Raw genomic sequence first — 19,926 nt, 5'->3', positions numbered from 1 at the left:
GGTAGCATGATAAAATTAAAATGCGAAAGTCAACTGTATTTCCATATACTAACAACAAACAATTGTGAACTGAAATTTAAAAAACCATTTGTTGCTCGAGTGATTTTAAAAGACCTAAATACATGAATATACATATGGGTCACAAGGCTCAATATTAACATTGAGACATTGTATTAGTCCGTTTTCATACTGCTATAAAGAACTGCCTCAGACTGGGTAATTTATAAAGGAAAGAGATTTAATTGACTCACAGTTCAGCATGGCTTGGGAGCATTAGGAAACTTACAATTCTGGCAGATGGCAAAGGGGAAACAAGTTACCTTCTTCACAGGGTGGCAGGAAGAAGTGCCCAGCGATGAGGGAAGAGCCCCTCATAAAACCATCAGAGCGCATGAGAACTCACTCACTATCACAAGAACAGCATGGAGGAAACTGCCCCATTATTCAATTACCTCCATCTGTTCTCTCCCTTGACACGTGGGTATTATGGAGATTACAAGATGAGATTTTGGGTGGCAACACAGCCAAACTATATCAGATGTCAACTCCATAAATCTGATCTACAGATTTAATGCAAACTCAATAAAAATTCTTGTAGTTTCTTTTGGTAGAAATCAATAGCTGATTCTAAAATGTACACTGAAATGCAAAGAATCTAGAATAGCCAAAGTCACTCTGAAAAAGATTAAGAAAGTTGAGGACTCATTCTATCAGATTTCAAGACTTATGTTAGTGTAAAGATGGACAAATAGAAAAATGAATCAAAACAGAATTAAAAAAAAAACAAAGCACTATTGACTTTGACAAAGGTGCAAAGATAATGTAGGATAGTCCTTTCAACAAATGGTTATAGAACAATTGGATTAACACAAGGAAAAAAGTGAACTTTGATCCAAACTGTGATTACATACAAAATTTAACCCCAATGGATTACAGATCTAAATTAAAACTGACCAGATCAAGTGTTCCTGAGGATGTGGAACAATTGGAACTTTTTTTGACACAGGGTCTCACTCTGTTACTCAGGCTGGAGTGCAGTGGTGCAATCCTGTCTCACTGCAAACTCCACCTCCTAATTCAAGTGATTGTCGTGTCTCAGCCCCACTCGGAGTAGCTGGGATTACAGTTGTGCCACCATACTTGGCTAATTTTTTGTATTTTTGGTAGAAATGGGGTTTTGTCATGTTGGCCAGGCGGGTCTAGAACTCCTGGCTTCATGTGATCCACTCACCTCGGCCTCCCCAAGTGCTGAGATTACAGGCATGAGCCACTGCACCCAGCCTGGAACTCTTACAAACTGATGTTGGGAATATAAAATAGCACAACCACTTTGTAGAAAACATATGAACCAGACATTCCACCCTACAATTTACTCAAAAGAAATGAAACCATATGTTCATACAAAGATTTCTATGTGAATATTCACATTAACTTTATTTGTAATAACTCCAAATTGGAAACAACACAAGTCCATCAACAAGTGAATGGATAGTGTCAGATCCATACAAAATACTATTACTAAGCAATTTACAGGAATGTACTGATATCTACAATAACATAGATAAATCTCCAAATAATTATGCTGAGTAAAAGTAAAATGAAAAGTATATATTATATGATTCCATTTACATAAAATCATTAAAAAACTATAAACTAATCTATGGTCACCAGTGCTTTTCTGGAGTTGGTGGGTGGTTGGTGTTTGGGGAGGAAAGGATTACAAAGGAACCTAAGAAATCTTTTGGGAGGGATGAATATGTAGATTATATCTTGTTACGATTTCACAGGTAAATACATTTGTCAAACACCAAATTGTACACTTTGAATATGTATAGTTTATTGTGTCAAATATACCTTAAAGCTGTTTAAAAAGTTTAGTAAAGATCTATCAAAAGCTATTTTGTTTTACCAAAGGAATTAATCAAACATATCTCTCAATTTACCTCTTTGAAATTTGGTTTGTTTTACATTTTTAGATGTTAATAAGTCACCATATAAGCTCCCATTTTGAAAAAGAAAAATATATTTCACTTAAAACTGTGGCCAAAATTTCCATGTAAAAACCATTGCCAAACAAATCCAAAATATTGTTCTGTTTCTCATAGAGGGCTCATTCTCATTTCTACAGTCAAGTATGTTGATTCTCATTTAGTTATGCAATTAAGTCAGATATAAAAATGTCAGTGCAAGTATAAACCTGTTAGCCGCCCTTGTTTGTTGTGTAGGCCTCTGAAACCCTATTGGCTCACTTTAATATTTTTCCTATGCTTTTACTGTTTGCCTCTGGACAAGTTCTGACAGTGAATTTTGCATTTGGTCTTCTGATCTTCAGCTATCAAAGGGAAGAGATGAAAAAGATGGACAATCTTTTCAAAACTGCTAGCAGCAGGCAATTCTGTTTAAGAAGAATGAGCAGTAATACGTCACATTATACATTTAAGAATCTTATTGAAACCTTAAAAAAATTATATTTGTATTTGACTTCCAATAAACTAGTACAGTTCTAGGCAGCATACAAAGTTTGTTAAATTTTAATGCGTGCTATTTCTAATAAAAACTATGTACATATAGATAAAATAAAGACAAGCTTAAGATAACTGACCACAAAAATACTATTTTTAAATGCTAACAGGTTAAATCCATTCAGGAAAACTTAAATTCCACTTTTGCTGTTTCCTACTCCCCGAATGGCACTTTTTTTTGCTGGGGGCAGGGAGTAGTAGTAGATATTTATCATTGTCTCTATCTCCTCATACTAACTAGTTCTTTTTAATTAAAATGTCCAGTAATGCTCTGAAAATCATTTTTGGAAGATTTAAGTATTCAGTAAAAAGATTAAAAATGACTTTTTAATAAGTATACTTTTCTAAACATAATAAAAATTATATTATATACTGTACTTTCATAACACTTCTAGTTTAACATGAAAAATTTGAGGTGCTTGTTGAAATGACAAAGCACTTTTTTGGTATGGCTATCTTATGCTAAAATTCATTCCTTTGAAAATTCAAACTCAGTATTTCTAAAAAATCAGCAAAAGAAGTGTACTATCTGGTATTCTCTCTTCAACAGAAGTTCACCTTATTTAATCTTGTATTTCTTCATATAATTGTACAGATTACATAATCAAACTGGTGGAGGGGGAACGACATCTGAACAAGGAATATTTGGCTCTTAATTTTGAGGATTTTATTGTAGTTTATCCCTTATTAGCAATAGTTGATTGAAATTAATTGCCACATACCACTCTGGTGAGTTATATTCTGCAATTTTGAAAGAGGGAGGTCAGCTAACTCTGTGTGGAAGGGAACTGTGCTACCTTTTAAAAGTGTTATATTTTACATTAATGCATTCGAGAGATTTAAAAGGCATTCAACATGATTATTCAATATCAAGAATATTTTGTCATCTCTAGCTATAGAAGTCTTTGAGATTCTCCCCTTCTTTTCCATGCACATGACACTCACATGTAAAGAATGAAAAGTGCATTTATGTACTTCCCAGAAGAAACCTTTGATTTTGTGCAAAGGGATTATCAAGAGAACTGATTCTTTAAATGATACTCACTTGTTCCTTGCATGTCTGTATTTTTAGATAGTATTATTTTTGTACAGTAGCATGCTGTATATGTACACAGAGGTATATAATCATTAGCATGCTATAGAACTATGTTCCTGTGAATACCCCTGCAGCCTTTTAAACATTATGAGGTGGTAGCTCACTTTTTCTCACCTTCTTATAGACAACTCATCTGTGTTAATACTTCTGTCTCTTCTAATATTGATTCTGCTTTCTTTTTTTAATAAAGGGTAAACCTTCACCCTTTATACAGTTTTTTTTTTCTTGAGATGGAGTCTCACACTGTCACCCAGGCTGGAGTGCACTGGAGTGCAGTGATGCAATCATGGCTCACTGCAACCTCGAACTCTTGGGCTCAAGCAATCCCAAAGTGCTGGGATGACAGGCATGTGCTACTGCACTGGCTTCACCTATCATACCATTTGGACTGTTATACATGTCATCAATCAACAAGTACCTAATCAACCTGCCAATTAAATAATTTTCTTAGTTGTTAACCCTAATGTGAATATATAAAAATATTTAAATATAATAATTAAATAAAGAGAATTATTTGCTGCCAAAAACCTTCTTGGAAGAGGAACAGGGGTGGGAGTGGTGTGGGTGTCAAGGCATAGATGGAATCTCCTGTACATAAGGCATTTCATGCATCTAAGAGTCCTTAAAAGCTGCATTGTAGATAGTTGAGGCTTTGCCCTTCCATTTAGAAGGTTGCTCTGGGAAAAAGTATTAAAAAAGGTCAGGTAATTAAAAAATGGCCATGATTAGCTTGAACTTGATTATATAATTCTTCTTAGTCCTAGGTTTTCTTAAAACTAGACTGAAGATATCAGTGGTATCTGACAGGCTGAAGATATCAATGATTAAGTTTCTTCCCTACAGGGGTAGAAATAGGTCCAGAGTGTAAAATAATTAACCACAAATATACACAATTATCTATTCAATCAAAAAAACTTTTTTATAAGTAAATTAAAATTTTTCTTTTCCTTCTATGGTGAGTCATTAGTGCCCTAAATGTAGGAATAGATAATAATTCCCAACGTATCTGAAGAAAATGATCCATGGAGTGAATCACCAATGTAGTTAGTCTGTATACAACTGACAGACAATGTATCTCCACAAATTATCTAGTTTTTCAATCAAATATTCTAAAAATTAATTATCAAAGAAGATTTAATCATCCCCTTCCCTGCTTTTTTAAAAGAGATAAGGTCTCACTAAGGTTGGAGTACAGTGGCTGGTCACAGAAGCAATCACAGTGCACTGCAGGCTCAAACTCCTGGGACCAAGTGATCCTTCCGCCTTTGAATCCAGAATACCTGGAACTACAGGCACATGTGATTGCACCTGGCAGATTTAGTTACTAAAATTTTTACTTTCAGTACCTATTCAGCACAGTGTAAAACTTCACAGATGAAGATTCCTAACACATTGGATTCCACTTCTCACGCATTAAATTTCTCTTTTAAGTGAAATATGTCCAATATATACAACAATGCACAATCATGAAGTGATCCACATAATTACTATATTATATACTATACTTCTAACTTGAGAGATTTTAAATTTTTAATTATACATTCTCTGATATATTTCCATACATGCTGTAAAAAGGTAATTCAAAATACATAATCATCAAATATGGTAACATAAAAAATTCTTAAGTCATATTGATGACCTTTGTCACTGAAATATACAGTTTCCTAAAACTTAGATAAAAATATAGTTTAAAGGAGTCACAGGTGGAATGAAACACATTTGGAATGAAGCTGATATATGGTCCTTTGAAAACACCCTGGAGATTAACTGGCAAAAAAAGTAGTATTTCATTGTCTTTTGGTTTACAATATAAGGCTAACTACATAGGAATAAGGAAACTAAGTCTTGATACTTAAGTCCCATAAGGACAAGTTAATTTTACGTTTGAAAACCAGATCAGCTGTAACAGAAATGTATGTCTCTGGGGAATGAGTACAAAATAACCACCTTTGTCTGAAAAATGTCCATCACACTATCTTCACAAAGAAAATCTTCATTAAAAAAAAAAAAAAAAAAAAAAAACTCAATGAAACTGAATATAAAATACTGGAAAGTCTAATTGAAAAGGCATCTTTGTTAATGGTCAGGAACTTACTAGTTCTGCCTTGTATAGTTGTGATTTTCTCATTCTAAAATGTATACTCAAATCAGGCTGAGACCATGTCTTAAACTGTCATACAGTTCATGCTATCTATAGTGCCCAATACAAGTGCTGTACATGTGGCAAAGCACACAATATTAATGAAATTAATGAAAACTAATCTCCTTTTCTCTTCTTTAGATATTAACAAAGAGTAACAATTAAAAAATACAACATTAAAAGGAGAAAATGTGAAAATACATTCTGTACTATTATTTCATTTGGGTTTATTTCTAGAGATATTATAAAATTTTGCAGATGTCAAATTCTAGTTAGAGTTCAGCTTCCAGTAATTTCTACAATTGAAAAGTAAAGTGTTATCTTTGTTCTCAGAGAACCTACCTATCATCAGTAAGACATATGCTTAAAAAAAGAGACAAAAACCCAAAACACAAGATTTTGGTAGTTTATCCTCTCATCTGGTATTCCTTGAAACGAATTTATTACAACATATATCTGAGTTCATATGACATGAATGGTGTGCTAAGTACCTAGAAGCATTAACATAATAGTGTATGTGGATATATATATGTATCAGTATCACAGTCTTATACTTAACATAGGGAGAAATCTCGTCTGTGATTCTGAAAGTTCTTTATACAAAGTTAACTACCCAGAACAAGATAACTCATATAATAATACTACTAATTATCTGTATGAATGTCTGCCATAAGTTCCCTTTGTCCACTTTATGTGTTAAAACCTGATAGATGGAATGTTTTCTTAATGATCTGATCCTGTAATCTCACTGCTATCACATTCTGAATCATTTAATGGTCAGCGCTGAATAATACACATTAAAAATACACTGTACAATTATACCATTTATATCAGTCCATGTATGATGGGCTTACAGCATCTGATAAACCATCTGTGCAAAGATAAGGTAAAATTCACAATGTAACTTCAGTCATGCACCGCTTAACTAAGGGATATGTTCTGAGAAACGCATCGTTAGGTGATTTCAGTTGTGTGAACATCATAGTTATACAAACCTAGAGGGTATAGCCTACCATCTACCACACCTGCCAACAGGCTATATGAAATAACCTATTTTCCTAGGCTGCAAACCTGTACAGCATATTACTGTACTGAATACTGCAGGCAATTATAACACAATTGTAAGTATTTGTGTATCTAAACATAGAAAAGGTTAACATAAAAATACACGTACTATAATCTTATGGGACCCCTTTGCACATGCAGTGCAGAGGCAACTGAAACTTTGTTATGTGACACATGACTGTATTTTGAATTAGAAAGACTCTGGCAAACATGGGATCACTATAGGCTGTAATGGTTATTTATATATAAATGGGTTTGAAAAGTAGAGCCAATTTCAAATTAACTGTACCAATATTGAGTAACTGCATTGAAAATACAAAAATTATTTCTATAAACCTCTGAAATGTACTATAATTTTAGAAGCAGATTAAATTTTGCACTCTGATTCTCTCAGATTAAAATACTTTTGACATTCTCTGTGCATGTATTGTCTTAATAATGGAAGAAATTTCAAGGCAAGATAGAGGAAGGCCACCCAGTAATTAAAGACTTATAGGTATAAAAAATTACCTCCACATTGAACCATTTTGCTTTATATTGATACGCTTACTAAAAAACACCTTGACTTTTGAGATCACATTATTTGCTGTAAGACAGTAATGTTTTAAACACACCTAAAATCTTTCAGCATCCTTTTGTTTATATGGCCCTACTTTATATACAGGTTAAAAAAAAAAAGCCCCCAAACTTAAGGTCGAAAGCAAGGGTGTCCAATCTTTTGACCTCCCTGGGCCACACTGGAAGAACTGTCTTGGGCCACACATAAAATAAACTAACACTAGCGATAGCTGAGATTAAAAAAAAAAATCTCATGTTTTAATTAAGTTTACGAATTTGTGTTGGGCCACATTCAAAGCCAATCTGGGTGGTATGTGGCACACGGCTTCAGGTTGGAAAAGCTTGGTCTAAAGTAAATGGATTTTAACTTGTATTTATGAGATAAATTCTTAGAAAATGTTTTAGATGACTTCAAAATAGAAAAAAGGTTTAAGCTCTTTAGACTGTTCTGAAAATGTTTCATTATTAAATACTGCGGTAAGTACCATTTAAACTTTTACAAAACAATGGAACAAATCTTTCATGAACATAAACTTTAAAACGCAAGCTTTTAAAAAATATATAAAAAATATATATGAAGTATTTAAGTACACTTTCATTGTAGTTGGGAAATAAACTTGGCTCCTGATGTTCTGTATTTAAAAACTGTCAGTTATATAGTACTAGTACTAAACATCTAGGAAGTCAATTTCTTTATCAACTTTGAATTTATCATTTGACAAGATTTGCAATCATGAATTTCTTAGGCTTCACAACTTAGAAGTAGGTTAGGGATCGTTGAGTCTTTTTTTTTTTGGTTTGTTTGAGATGGAGTCTTGCTCTGTTGCCCAGGCTGGAGTGCAGTGGTATGATCTTGGCTCACTGCAACCTCTGCCTCCCAGGTTCAGGCAATTCCCTTGCCTCAGCCTCTTGAGTAGCTGGGATTACAGGCAGGCACCACCATGCCGGATAATTTTTGTATTTTTAGTAGAGATGGGGTTTTGCCATGTTGGCCAGGCTGGTCTTGAACTCCTGACCTCAAGTGATCTGCCTGCCTTAGTCTCCCAAAGTGCTGGGATTATAGGTGTGAGCTACTATGCCTGGCCAGATCATTGAGTCTTAACTTTAATATGCAAATAAAGAAATGAAGATTCAGAGATTTAAAAATCATATAATTTATCTAAGGCAGAAATGAGATTAGGGCCCAGCTCACCTGACATTTTAGTGCTGTTATCTTGGTTGTCTTAGAATCCATTTATATTCGCAAATAACAAAAGCAGCATGTTATTTGAAAATACACAACATAACAATAAAAAAGGTGTAGCTAGTATTAAATATGTCATGAGCAAATTGTGTCTATTTTAAATGTATTATCACCCTAATTTTTCAGGGGATCTTAGTGCCAAAGACCCTCAGCCCAAAGTTTTCTGTTGAATTTGTTTATACTTACATTAGTATGTACTATTTTAACACCATGGATCTCAACAACGATTCTTAAGCAGTACTTGATTCAACTGCAGGTGATATTTAATTAGGTTGATGTTGTATCAATTCCGAAGTTACTCTTTCATATAACATCACCTATAGTCTTTTGGAAGCTTAGTATTTGTGTTATTAAACTCATCGTAGTACTGTCAAGTACTCTAGATGCTTCTGTAGTAAATATTAAGAAACAATGCCTTATGTGATACTATTAACAGGTATTTTAAATCTCAAGCTAGAAATGTTAAATTTTTCATAGAAAAACTTAAAAAAAGGCCCATATTTGGATTTTAATGTATGATGGTCTTTATTTACAACTTTATTGGCAAAAAAGAAAAGGGAAAACTTTTAAACAATTTAACACAGGGCATTGTAGTTGATCCTGTCAGATATAAGAAGTTCCATTTTAAATGTCCATCTAATTGTCCAAAGATATACAATACTGAATCTGCATATGCAGTTTTCTTTATGAAGTACAGTGCTGATGTTTTAGGCAGTCTTCTAAACATACAAATACAAAGGAAATTAAATCACTCATTAAAAACTGTGTCAAATGAAGGGTATTTTAAATGTAAGTTTGTTGTTTCTGGTAATAGCACATGCCCAAATGAAAACCAAAGATGGAAAAGCAGATACACTTCTTACTTGGGTGGACAGTTACAACAATCAATCATTTTCTGCAATGACCATTATATTTTCAATTTATCATGAACTACTCTGAACTTACTATGAGATGTAGCCAAAGTCAGAAGAGAAGACGTAGGGACAATATTCCTTTTTTGCAGGAGGTTAACTCCTCCAGAATCAGCATAGGAAATAAACATCCTGTTGATTCTAGGTGGAAAGAAATTAATGTAGTCAATTTCAACTCATGCTGAGCTGACTTAATTTTTTCAGCGACGTGTTTGATGTCATTCTTCTAAATCAAGTGTATTTAATTCTTCTTCTAGTTCATCCAAATCCTCTCCAGTGAAAAGATTTTCATCAACAGGAACAGCATCAATGGCTCCATTTTCCGGTCCCTCCCTTTCGTTGTCCTCTTCCAAGTCACTTTTTTCACCATTTTCAGCCCTACCTCCAGAAGCTTCACTTAATTTGTTTTCTAAAAATAAAAACTGGAATCAGTAAGGCATAGAAGCAGAAAACAAAATTATACATTAGCAATAGACAACACAGACTGATACTACACTTCCTCTTTTCCTTTTCTCTATGAAAGCCATTTCCCTAGAATTACTCCAGCAAGAACTGATCATTCTTTTCTGAGCTTATTTGTGCCAATTATCTATACCTAGTATAAAATACTGTTTTCGCTGTAGACATTTGACTGCTTAATGGTTTATACATTTAAGGACAGGATCAATCTTCTACACCTCTGTGTTCCCGACATAACCTAGCAATTAGATTTTAAATAGTCAATTTCCATACAGTATTTTATTTGAATAAATGGTTATGGAAACCAAAAAAATGTTTGTAATATAAGCAGTTACTTGGCTTTTGGTTTTGCAAATAGTATTTAAATCACGCTGTTGTAATGCTGTGATTGTGACAGCAGAAAATCTTCATCGTGTAATCAAATTGTTAAGAAAAAACATAGTGCTATACACAGCTACTTTTCCTTATAGATTATAAATAACTGAGAGAAAAAAAATGCTGCCTTTTCTTGTTCAATGCCATCAACATTTACACAGACATTTTTTAACAGCCTAATTTAGATTTTAGCTATTTCAAACATCTCTGAAGACAAAGTCTTGGGAATTTTATAATCTCTGAATTATTTGCAGTTGTGCCTACTGTCACCAAAGCCCCTACTTCTACAAAGAGCAAGTCAATCTGAACACGGGCAAGACAGTGGTTTGCTAACACTCTCAGATCTTGGGAGGGCAAGCTGTTTTTTCAAGTTATAGTTTGTGTGCTTTTATTGTAAAAATAAGGTTCAGCCTTTTCTGTCTCAGCTTTTGCCTTAATGGGCATTTCTTCTGCCGTTTTCTCCCAAACTTTTACCCCTTTCTTTAAGTACCTAACTCAAGGCACAATTAGACATAAATTATACCAACAATCCTAGATAGCCTTCCCTCCATTCTCATACTTAACTCATTATTTATACTTTCATATCTTGCTTCTATAACTAATCTTTTATCAGCAACTTTTCCTCCTTACCAGATCCTCTCCCTCTGACCTACAGATACATTTACGTTTTCCATATCCTAAAAAGCCCTTCCATGACCATGTCTTCCCTCTAAACATTAAGAGAGCGAGGACTGCATTCATTTTTCTTCTGTTATCACTGCAGTCTCAATGAAACTGGCACCTTATTCCTATAACCAATTACAACTATAACTTATTTATATTCTTTTTCATCTTACTTGCTTCTTTGGAAACTTGTTTCTTAATTTTTCTCTGACCTTCTCAATGTCTTTCCTTAGCATTTCTTCTTTTACCTACCCCAAAACACTGATGTTTTGCAAGGTGTTCATGTCTATACAATATCTCAGACAGTACATTTTTGATAATCAAAAAATCTCAAACTCATGAGGTCTCAAAGTGAACTCATTGACTTTAACTTCAAGCTCATTTATGTCTCCTTCTAGTTTCCATTAATGATTTTAATATATACCCAGCTGCTCATGTCTGGCCTTTCACTATTTATTACTCTTTTTATATATGGTCAAACCACACATTTATGTTACTAGTCTGGTACCTGCACATATCTAAGTTTGCCAAGTCTGGTATAACCCCCTATAGATAATTTCCTAGTTCTTAAAATTAGGCAAAAGTTAGCATACTTACCATCTTTATCTGAAGTATATGTGCTGAATCTTTCAAGACTGGCTACAGTAATACCTGTTTCATCTACATCTCTTGGGATGTACAGGCTTAAATCTATGTCATTTACACTCACTGAATCATCAACCTTTAACAACATATAGAAAAGAAAGTTGTTACAAATAAGAACAGTTTTCTTTTACTCCTGACATTTATCTTAATTAGCCAAAATTATCACTAATCCAAGTGAAAACAAAAGACCAATTACTGGCCAGGTGTAGAGGCTCACAACTGTAATCCCAACACTTTGGGAGGTCGAGCTGGAGGATCACCTGGGCTTAGGAGTTTGAGACCAGCCTGGGCAACAAAGCCAGACCTAGTCTCTATAAAAAACAAAAACAAAAGATCTATTGTCAAAATTACTTTTTCTAAGTTTCTTTTAAAAAGAATAGCAAGGTGGTATATGAAACTTCTTCCTCTGCCATCACATTTTTATATATACAGTATGATTTTTTTCTTTCAACCCAGAGGCCAGAATTTTGTAAGTATACAAAAAATGAACAGTAACTTATCTGTTATTACTAAATCTGTCAACAACCAAATGACTGTGCTATTGTCTCATGCTCCCTACACTGTAGTTTTAAATTAGTGCACTTGTCCCATAACTTAAAGCATAAAATATTAAACAAAAATTACTCTTTTTCTTTTAGAGGGAGGACAAAACATACTTTTTATAGGTAATACATACAGCACTCAACCACCTACTAGGCACTATTCTAAGCTGAATAAATAACTACTAATTCATGAACTCATTTAATTCTCACAAACTCCCTATGATGTAGAGATAATCATTACGTCCGTATTACAGATGAGGGTGGAAGCCTAGAGTAATTTCCCATGGTTGGAGTAAGGAGTTGAACCCAGGCACTGTGGCTCTGATGTTGGTGGCTCTTAACCATGTTGCAGTATTATTTATTGTTTCTTTCAATTAACATAAGGAGATGAGGCACAAAGCTTCCTCTTACCTCATCACCACCTGTTCCCTGGGTGTAGCGGGTATCATCTGCTTCCTCGTCATCGTCATTGACCAGTTCAGGACGAAATTCAAACACTTCACGACCACTGATCTATTCAGACACACAAATATATCAACCCAGGTCAAAAACCTAAACATTCCTTGTCATTGATGAAATAGGGACAAAATCTTGCATGACACAGAAAATTAAAAATGGAAGAATAAAGAACCAGTTTGGGTGGGTCTGAGACATACCACTAGTGCTTTCCCTGCTTTGAAGTCAGCTTTCCTTCTTTCCATATCTTGTTCAAGTTTATCAATCTTTTCTTGTCTTTTCCTTTTCTTCCAGGCAAGAAAAGATTCTAGAGTGATTTTGGTAACATTTGGACCTAGGGCAGAACGCTGCAACAATAAAGAGTTAATTTTTTTTCCCACAGAATTCACCTCAAATAGTGCTTAGTAGCAGTTTTCTCTTAATGTGATTAATTCCTTGCCCATGACTATCCTGAATATATTACATTTCAATAAGTTGATATAAAACTAAACAAACAAAAAAACACCTGCTCCTCAGGGCCAATAATCAAATAATAAATATATAGAACAAATAATTTGCTGAACACCTGCCAGGTATTAAATGCTTTATACATGCTAATGCATGGATCCCCACAAATAAGTGAACAAAGGGTAACAGGGAATTTACCAAAGATGAATAGCTAACAAGTGTCAGAACCAGTACACAAACCATCTCAAATACACGTGACTCTGAAGTCTATATTTTCTATTATAGTATGTTATGTACTGAGTGAGACACTGAATAATAAGGCAAAATGGATATAGTTTTTAATATGCAACCCTAAATCTAATGTTTCTAATAATTTCAAAATTTTCATAGAATAAAAACTGTGTTTTGTATTAAGCCAAAGACAAGTGCTGAATATCCTTCAGACTTATTCCCTTCTATAAGCAGAGTGAGTGTTTTGAGTCCAGAGCTGATAAAACATGTAATTTAAAAACTAGAGTGTTGTCTTCTTCCATACATATGCTAATAACTAAAGTACTAGTGAAAAACAAAAGGTAACAGGGCTAAAAATCTAAAACTACAAAAATTCAATCCATCTGAGAACTAAGCATTTTTAGTAACTCAATCTTATAGAAACAATTTGATAAGCCAGTAGCTAGTACTTAAAAAATTGTTTCACAATCCTAAAATTAATGTCATGATTGGCTCATGTTTATCGCTAGGTTAACATTTTACATATACAAGAATAATTAAAGTAGGGCAACTTTGGAAATAGATCACAATATATATATTTTTTCCTTTCATAAAAGGCTATTGCCCCCAAGTGGTAAGTATTAGAATTTCACAATAAATACTGCTTTCAGTTTTTATGGTAGGAAAAGGATATTAGTTACCTCTCTCTCAATTAGATCTTCTAATGAAATTTCATCTTCTTTCTCTTCTTTCTTTTTATCTTTTTTCAACACAAATCCAGGAGGAAGTGCATGACGATACATGCAAATATCACCCCCTCCAGGGCATACCCAAAACCAGCCATACTTGTTGTTTTCAATAGCTTCAAGGAAATGCTTGCACACCTATAGAGACAATATTATTCACAAGTGGTGGCTCAGTGTAGGCCATTTCCAAGGTAAATGCCTAAGTATATGGAACAAGTATACGCAGAAGTACATTCTATTACACAAGTACATTCTATTTATTTCTGTACATAAGGGTGCTCTGTCTAGCTTCTATTCTCTGAGGAAATGCAACATATGTTTATCTTAAAATACCTAAAACAATGACAAATTCCCTTAAAAGGGAATCTATACAAAATTTTCATTTGTTCTAAATTCTAAATCACACAAAAATGACTTGTTTCAGTTACCCTTTATAAATATACACCCCCAAATCAGAATATACAATTGGCTATAAAAAAATAAAATCAGGCTGGGCATGGCGGCTCACACCTATAATCCCAGCACTTTGGCAGGCTGAGGCAGGTGGATCACCTGCTGAGGTCAGGAGTTCAAGACCAGCCTGGCTAACATGGTGAAACTCCTACTAAAAATACAAAAAATTAGCTGGGCATAGTGGCACACGCCTGTAATCCCAGCTACTTGGGAGGCTGATGCAGGAGAACCTCTTGAACCCAGGAAGCAGAGGTTGCAGTGAGCTAAGATCGTGCCATTGCACTCCAGCCTGGGCAACAAGAGCAAAACTCTGTCTCAAAAATAAAATAAAAAATAAATAAATAGAATAAATGATTTTCTTTGGTTTGATCTTTTCTAAATAAAAACGAATCACAAGCAGTATACAGGAGCAAGGTACGAAAGGAACACAAAAGAGAGTAACCCTTCACAACATGGATGGAAGATACAATTGTATTTAAGCCTCAAGTAATAAGCTTTGCAAGTAAGAGAAAATTAACAAACAGTATCCGCCCCCTACAACAAACATAACAGATGTGTATTAATGTAGTATTTAGAATTTTTCTAGCACAGCAAGACTTTTCACTGTAGCTACACTATAAATATAGACATAAATGCAAAGTTTGAGATATAAAGAACCAATTTTTAATGGTACATTTCCTGGAATTAGAGCCACTACCTACCAAAAATTCATTCTGGAATTCATATGTAGTAATATTTTAAACCTTAAAATTTAAAAATTTATTCCTATTGAAACTAAATAAATTATTAAGCGGGTTAGTTTAACAGGCCTCCTTCCACTCTATGCAAAAAAAAAAAAATAGGGATTTTTGTCTGGATATGTAATTTTGTTTATCCATATTTGAAAAAGTTCACCTCAGAAAATGGCATTTATGGCGGGGTGCAGTGGCTCACGCCTGTAATCCCAGCACTCTGGGAGGCCGAGGCGGGTGGATCGCGAGGTCAGGAGATAGAGACCATCCTGGCTAACACTGTGAAATCCCGCCTCTACTAAAAAATAGAAAAAATTTGCCAGGCGTGGTGGCAGGCGCCTGTAGTCCCAGCTACTTGGGAGGCTAAGGCAGGAGAATGGCGTGAACCTGGGAGGCGGAGCTTGCAGTGAGCCGAGACAGCACCACTGCACTCCAGCCTGGGCGACAGAGTGAGACTCTGTCTCAAAAAAAAAAATAATAATAAAAATAAAAAAGGCATTTAAAGGACTTCAGTAACATAGTTTTATTCTTGTTCAGCTATTCCTATTTCTGAACATGAACCTATAAAATCTAACTTGTAAACTCCAAAAATAAAGCTTCATGCACCTTATTTTGATGAAATCAAAACTTCCAGTAACTTACAGAATAAACTAATAGAAAATAGCAGCAAATACCTTGCCACATAATTCTCCCTAATGATAAATATCACAGCAACTCAATTCAAGAAAAGGACATACTATTTGAGTTTTTGGTTTTTTCTTTTCCGCCTCACCGTGCTTCTTGTTCACTACTTCTTCCAGCTTTTTCTCATCCCAATTATCCATAGTATCTAAATAAAGAAATGAAGATTAAATACTGTAATTTTATCTACTACTCCCACAACACGTATCTCCTTAGACATGAATGATGTGTTATAAGACTCATGGCTTAACACATTTTTCTTTTTCTTTTCTTTTTGTTGAGACAGGTTCTCATTGTTGCTCAGGAAGGAGTGTGATGGCATGATGACAGCCTACTGAAGCCCTTGACCTCCCTCAATCAGCCTTGATTGACTGAGCTTGATCAATTCCTCCTGCCTCAGCCTCCCAAGTAGCTGGGACTACAGGTATGCACCACAATGCCTGGCTAATTTTTCTATTTTTTTGTAGAGATGGGGTCTCATTATGTTGCCTATGCTGGTCTTGAACTCTTGGGCTCAAGTGATTCTTGCTGCCTTGGCCTCCCAAAGTGCTGGGATTATAGGCATGAGCTGCTGCTCCTGGCCTCATGGTTTTCTTAAAACACCAAAGGCAGAAATAAATAGTTTTAAGATTATTCACCAAGGCCAGAACAGTGGCTCACACCTATAATCCCAGCACTTTGAGAGGCCAGGATGGGTGGATCATGAGGTCAGGAGATCAAGACCATCCTGGCCAACATGGTGAAACCCCATCTCTACTAAAAATATAAACATTAGTTGGGTGTGGAGGCGTGGACCTGTAGACCCAGCTACTCGGGGGGCTGAGGCAGAAGAATTGCTTGAACCTGGGAGATGGAGGCTGCAGTGAGCTGAGATCATGCCACTGCACTCCAGTCTGGGCGACAGAGCCAAGACTCCGTCTCAAAAAAAAAAAAAATTATTCACCAAAGCTTCCTAAGTACTTTGGACAAATTGAGAAGGTAGTACTGAAGGAAAGGGTGACAGACAAATCCAAAATAAATCACTGTTTTTTAAAGTATCTTCATTTACTTAAAGGGTATATTATGATAATTTTCAGATTTTATAAAACATAATAAACCCAATTAATTACTCTTTATAAACACAGTCTATTAAGATTGAAATGTTCCTCAATTTAATAAATATCTTAGTAACAAACCAAAAGTATTAAACATTCATTTTTAAGATAATGTTTTAAAAAAAATTACCTTTTTCAAGTTCTTCATCTCTTGCATCAATGTAAACACTTCGCTTTTCACATTTTCTCTCCAGAGTCAAGTCATGAGAGAACTTACACTTATCTCCTTTAGTACACTGTCCTTGCTTGAAGAATGCACATACCACAGACTTGGGATCTGCACCTATGTCAAATGGCATATGGTATTTGTATTATAACCTGCCAGACTGTAAAATATAGATTCTACCTGAAATATGATTAATTTTGGTTAACTTATTTTCCATTCACTGATGTGAAAGGAAAACGGCACTTATGCGTGATTAGCAAGATATTTCTTTAAAGTTCTTTTTGTAGCATTTTATGTCTACTTTTGTTTCTTTTATCCTGACTATAAAAGGTAGTAGAGAGTGGGAAACCAAACAAGAACATAGGATATTCCACAGGCTTTGTCTAGTTGATGTCAATGGGGCAAGGGGCAAAACAGGAGGCCAGGCATGGTGGCTCGCACCTGTAATTCCAGCACTTTGGGAGGCCGAGGCAGATAGATCATGAGGTCAGGAAATCGAGACCATCCTGGCCAACATGATGAAACCCCGTCTCTACTAAAAATACAAAAACTAGCTGGGCATGTTAGTGTGTGCCTGTAATCCCAGCTACTCGGGAGGCTGAGGCAGGAGAATAGCTTGAACCAGACAGTCGGAGGTTGCAGTGAACCGAGATGGTGCCACCGCACTCCAGCCTGATGACAGAGCAAGACTCCACTTCAAAAAAAAAAAAAAAAAAAAGAGGCAAAAAAGGAATGAACATACATGGCAGAACAGTGCCAAAAACTTGGGACATACAGTTTATTCAACTATGGCTTTGCCTTGGCTACTACCAAAGACTGAATGTTACAAATCAATTAGCAGTCTGTTAAATTACTAATTTTGCCTTAAGTGTGGGGCGCATGGCTGCAGTTCAGCTGTACAATGACACAGATGTGAACATATACAGAGGAACCATAAGCAACCCACTGACATAGGTAATTTTGATGAAGGGACTAATATTTTCATTGCAGACACAACTGTATTATTATCGAAAGAAAATAACATCAAAATAAAGTTTTTAGCATAAACTACATTTGATAAAAAACACTTCTGAAATTTAAAGTTTACCTTTACTTATTTTTTGAGCAGCAACTACAGGTTTGAACAGCTCATTTAGCTCCTGCAATTCTTTCTTCTTGTCATCCTTCTTCAATTTCTTTTCAGCTTCACTCTGCGCTACCTATAATATTCCCAGGTTTAAAATGTAAATTTGATTATTTACAAAATTGTTTTTACTGCACTGTTAGCATTAACATAACAAGACACCTGCATATTTACAGTCCTTAACTTTTAACATCAGTATTATAATGGCCTTACAGTGTCTATTCAATGTTGTGGTTAAACTATTAAACAAAATTGTAACGATGGTACCATGCCTAGTTAAAAGCAAAAGCTTACAGCAACAAGCATTTATTAAGCATTTACTACATGCCCAGCATTTTTAGCAAATACTTTTGACCTGCAATATTCTTCTGTGAAAACAACCCACTCCCCAGAAATGTACAGGTTCATTTTGAAGATCAGAGAAACAAACCTCCTGAAATGTACAGTCCCACATGATAATGAATTATACTACCCCAAAAACCTATATAGTGCCCTCATGGAAAAACACTGGGTTAGGTCAATGTAGGATATTAAACAAAACAACTCAAAACAAAACATGACATATAATGTAGTTCCAGGCACACGATTTACATACCTAATATGATTAGAGGATTCTTCCAAACATTTATATGTCAGGTCCTATGTTAGATGACAGAGAATACAATGAAAAGACAAAGATGCTTATTTAAAGAAGCTCAGAATCTAGCAGGATGACAGACATGTCAACAACTGTAACGTAATATATGGTGCTCTGGGAACAAAGAATGTCCATAAACCTGAAAAAATTAAATTGAGCCAAAAACCTTATAAATGAATTCTTCTTGATGAGCAAGGAAAGAAATACAGAAAGAGCCAGCCAATGCAAAGTTACAGGGACTAGAGGGGCAAAGTATGAAAAACATCAATGAGATGCTTAGATTGTATCAGTAGATTGAACAGAGTTCCACTCAACTGTTTAAAGTAAGCCAGTAACAAGATCAGGTCACATTTTATAAAATATCAAGAGAGTAAGTTTTGTGGAGGATAGATTGGGAACCCAAGAATAAAGGCAAGAGCCTGTTGCAACTGCTGCACACAAGAAAACACAAGAGCTTAAAATGAGCATTACTGGTAAGGATGGAGAAAAGGAGACAGAGCTGATAGGACTGTGACTGAACATGAAGTATAAAGGGGGAGCAATCTAGGATTATCATGTATATGGTTAGTGCTGTTAAACAAGACAGGGAATACAGGAGGAACAGGTTTCAGGGTAAGAGGTGAAGATGAGCTTAGTTTCAGACATCCAGAATGCAAGATGCTTACAGAGCATCTGGGTGGAGATCTTTTGAAGGCAGATAGACATGCATATTGATTCCACTGAAATCAGAGAGTCTGCTTTGAGATAAAGACTTTAGAAATAGCAGCTTACAGATAACAATTAAAACTTTGGGTATATTATTCAAGGAAAGCATAAAAATGTGGCAAGAGCAAAGGACACTTCCTTGAAGAAAATCAACATGAAATGGGACATAAGAACCTAAAAAGCCCAATAAAAAGACCTAGAAACATTTCTCAAAAGAAGACATTCATACAGCCAACAGACACATGAAAAAATGCTCAT

General features: G+C 35.0%; 1 protein-coding gene across 1 annotated transcript in view; it reads right to left on the bottom strand.

Moving 5' to 3' along the window:
• Positions 1–9,124: 9,124 nt before the first annotated feature.
• ZC3H15 (zinc finger CCCH-type containing 15) overlaps positions 9,125–19,926 on the bottom strand; it is a 23,505-nt gene continuing 12,703 nt past the window's right edge. The window contains exons 3-10 of the mRNA XM_023212389.2: positions 18,291–18,402; positions 17,168–17,320; positions 16,000–16,091; positions 14,034–14,216; positions 12,876–13,022; positions 12,631–12,732; positions 11,630–11,753; positions 9,125–9,944 (exon numbers count right to left, since the gene is read on the bottom strand). Coding sequence (XP_023068157.1) covers positions 9,754–9,944; positions 11,630–11,753; positions 12,631–12,732; positions 12,876–13,022; positions 14,034–14,216; positions 16,000–16,091; positions 17,168–17,320; positions 18,291–18,402 — 1,104 coding nt within the window. The 3' untranslated portion in view covers positions 9,125–9,753. The remainder of the gene's footprint in view (positions 9,945–11,629; positions 11,754–12,630; positions 12,733–12,875; positions 13,023–14,033; positions 14,217–15,999; positions 16,092–17,167; positions 17,321–18,290; positions 18,403–19,926) is intronic.

The sequence above is a fragment of the Piliocolobus tephrosceles genome, chromosome 11 (assembly GCF_002776525.5).
Source record: "Piliocolobus tephrosceles isolate RC106 chromosome 11, ASM277652v3, whole genome shotgun sequence".
NCBI classification, from domain to species: domain Eukaryota; kingdom Metazoa; phylum Chordata; class Mammalia; order Primates; family Cercopithecidae; genus Piliocolobus; species Piliocolobus tephrosceles.
The sequence above is the reverse complement of the archived record's forward strand: the minus strand, read 5'-3'. Positions and strand labels throughout refer to the sequence as shown.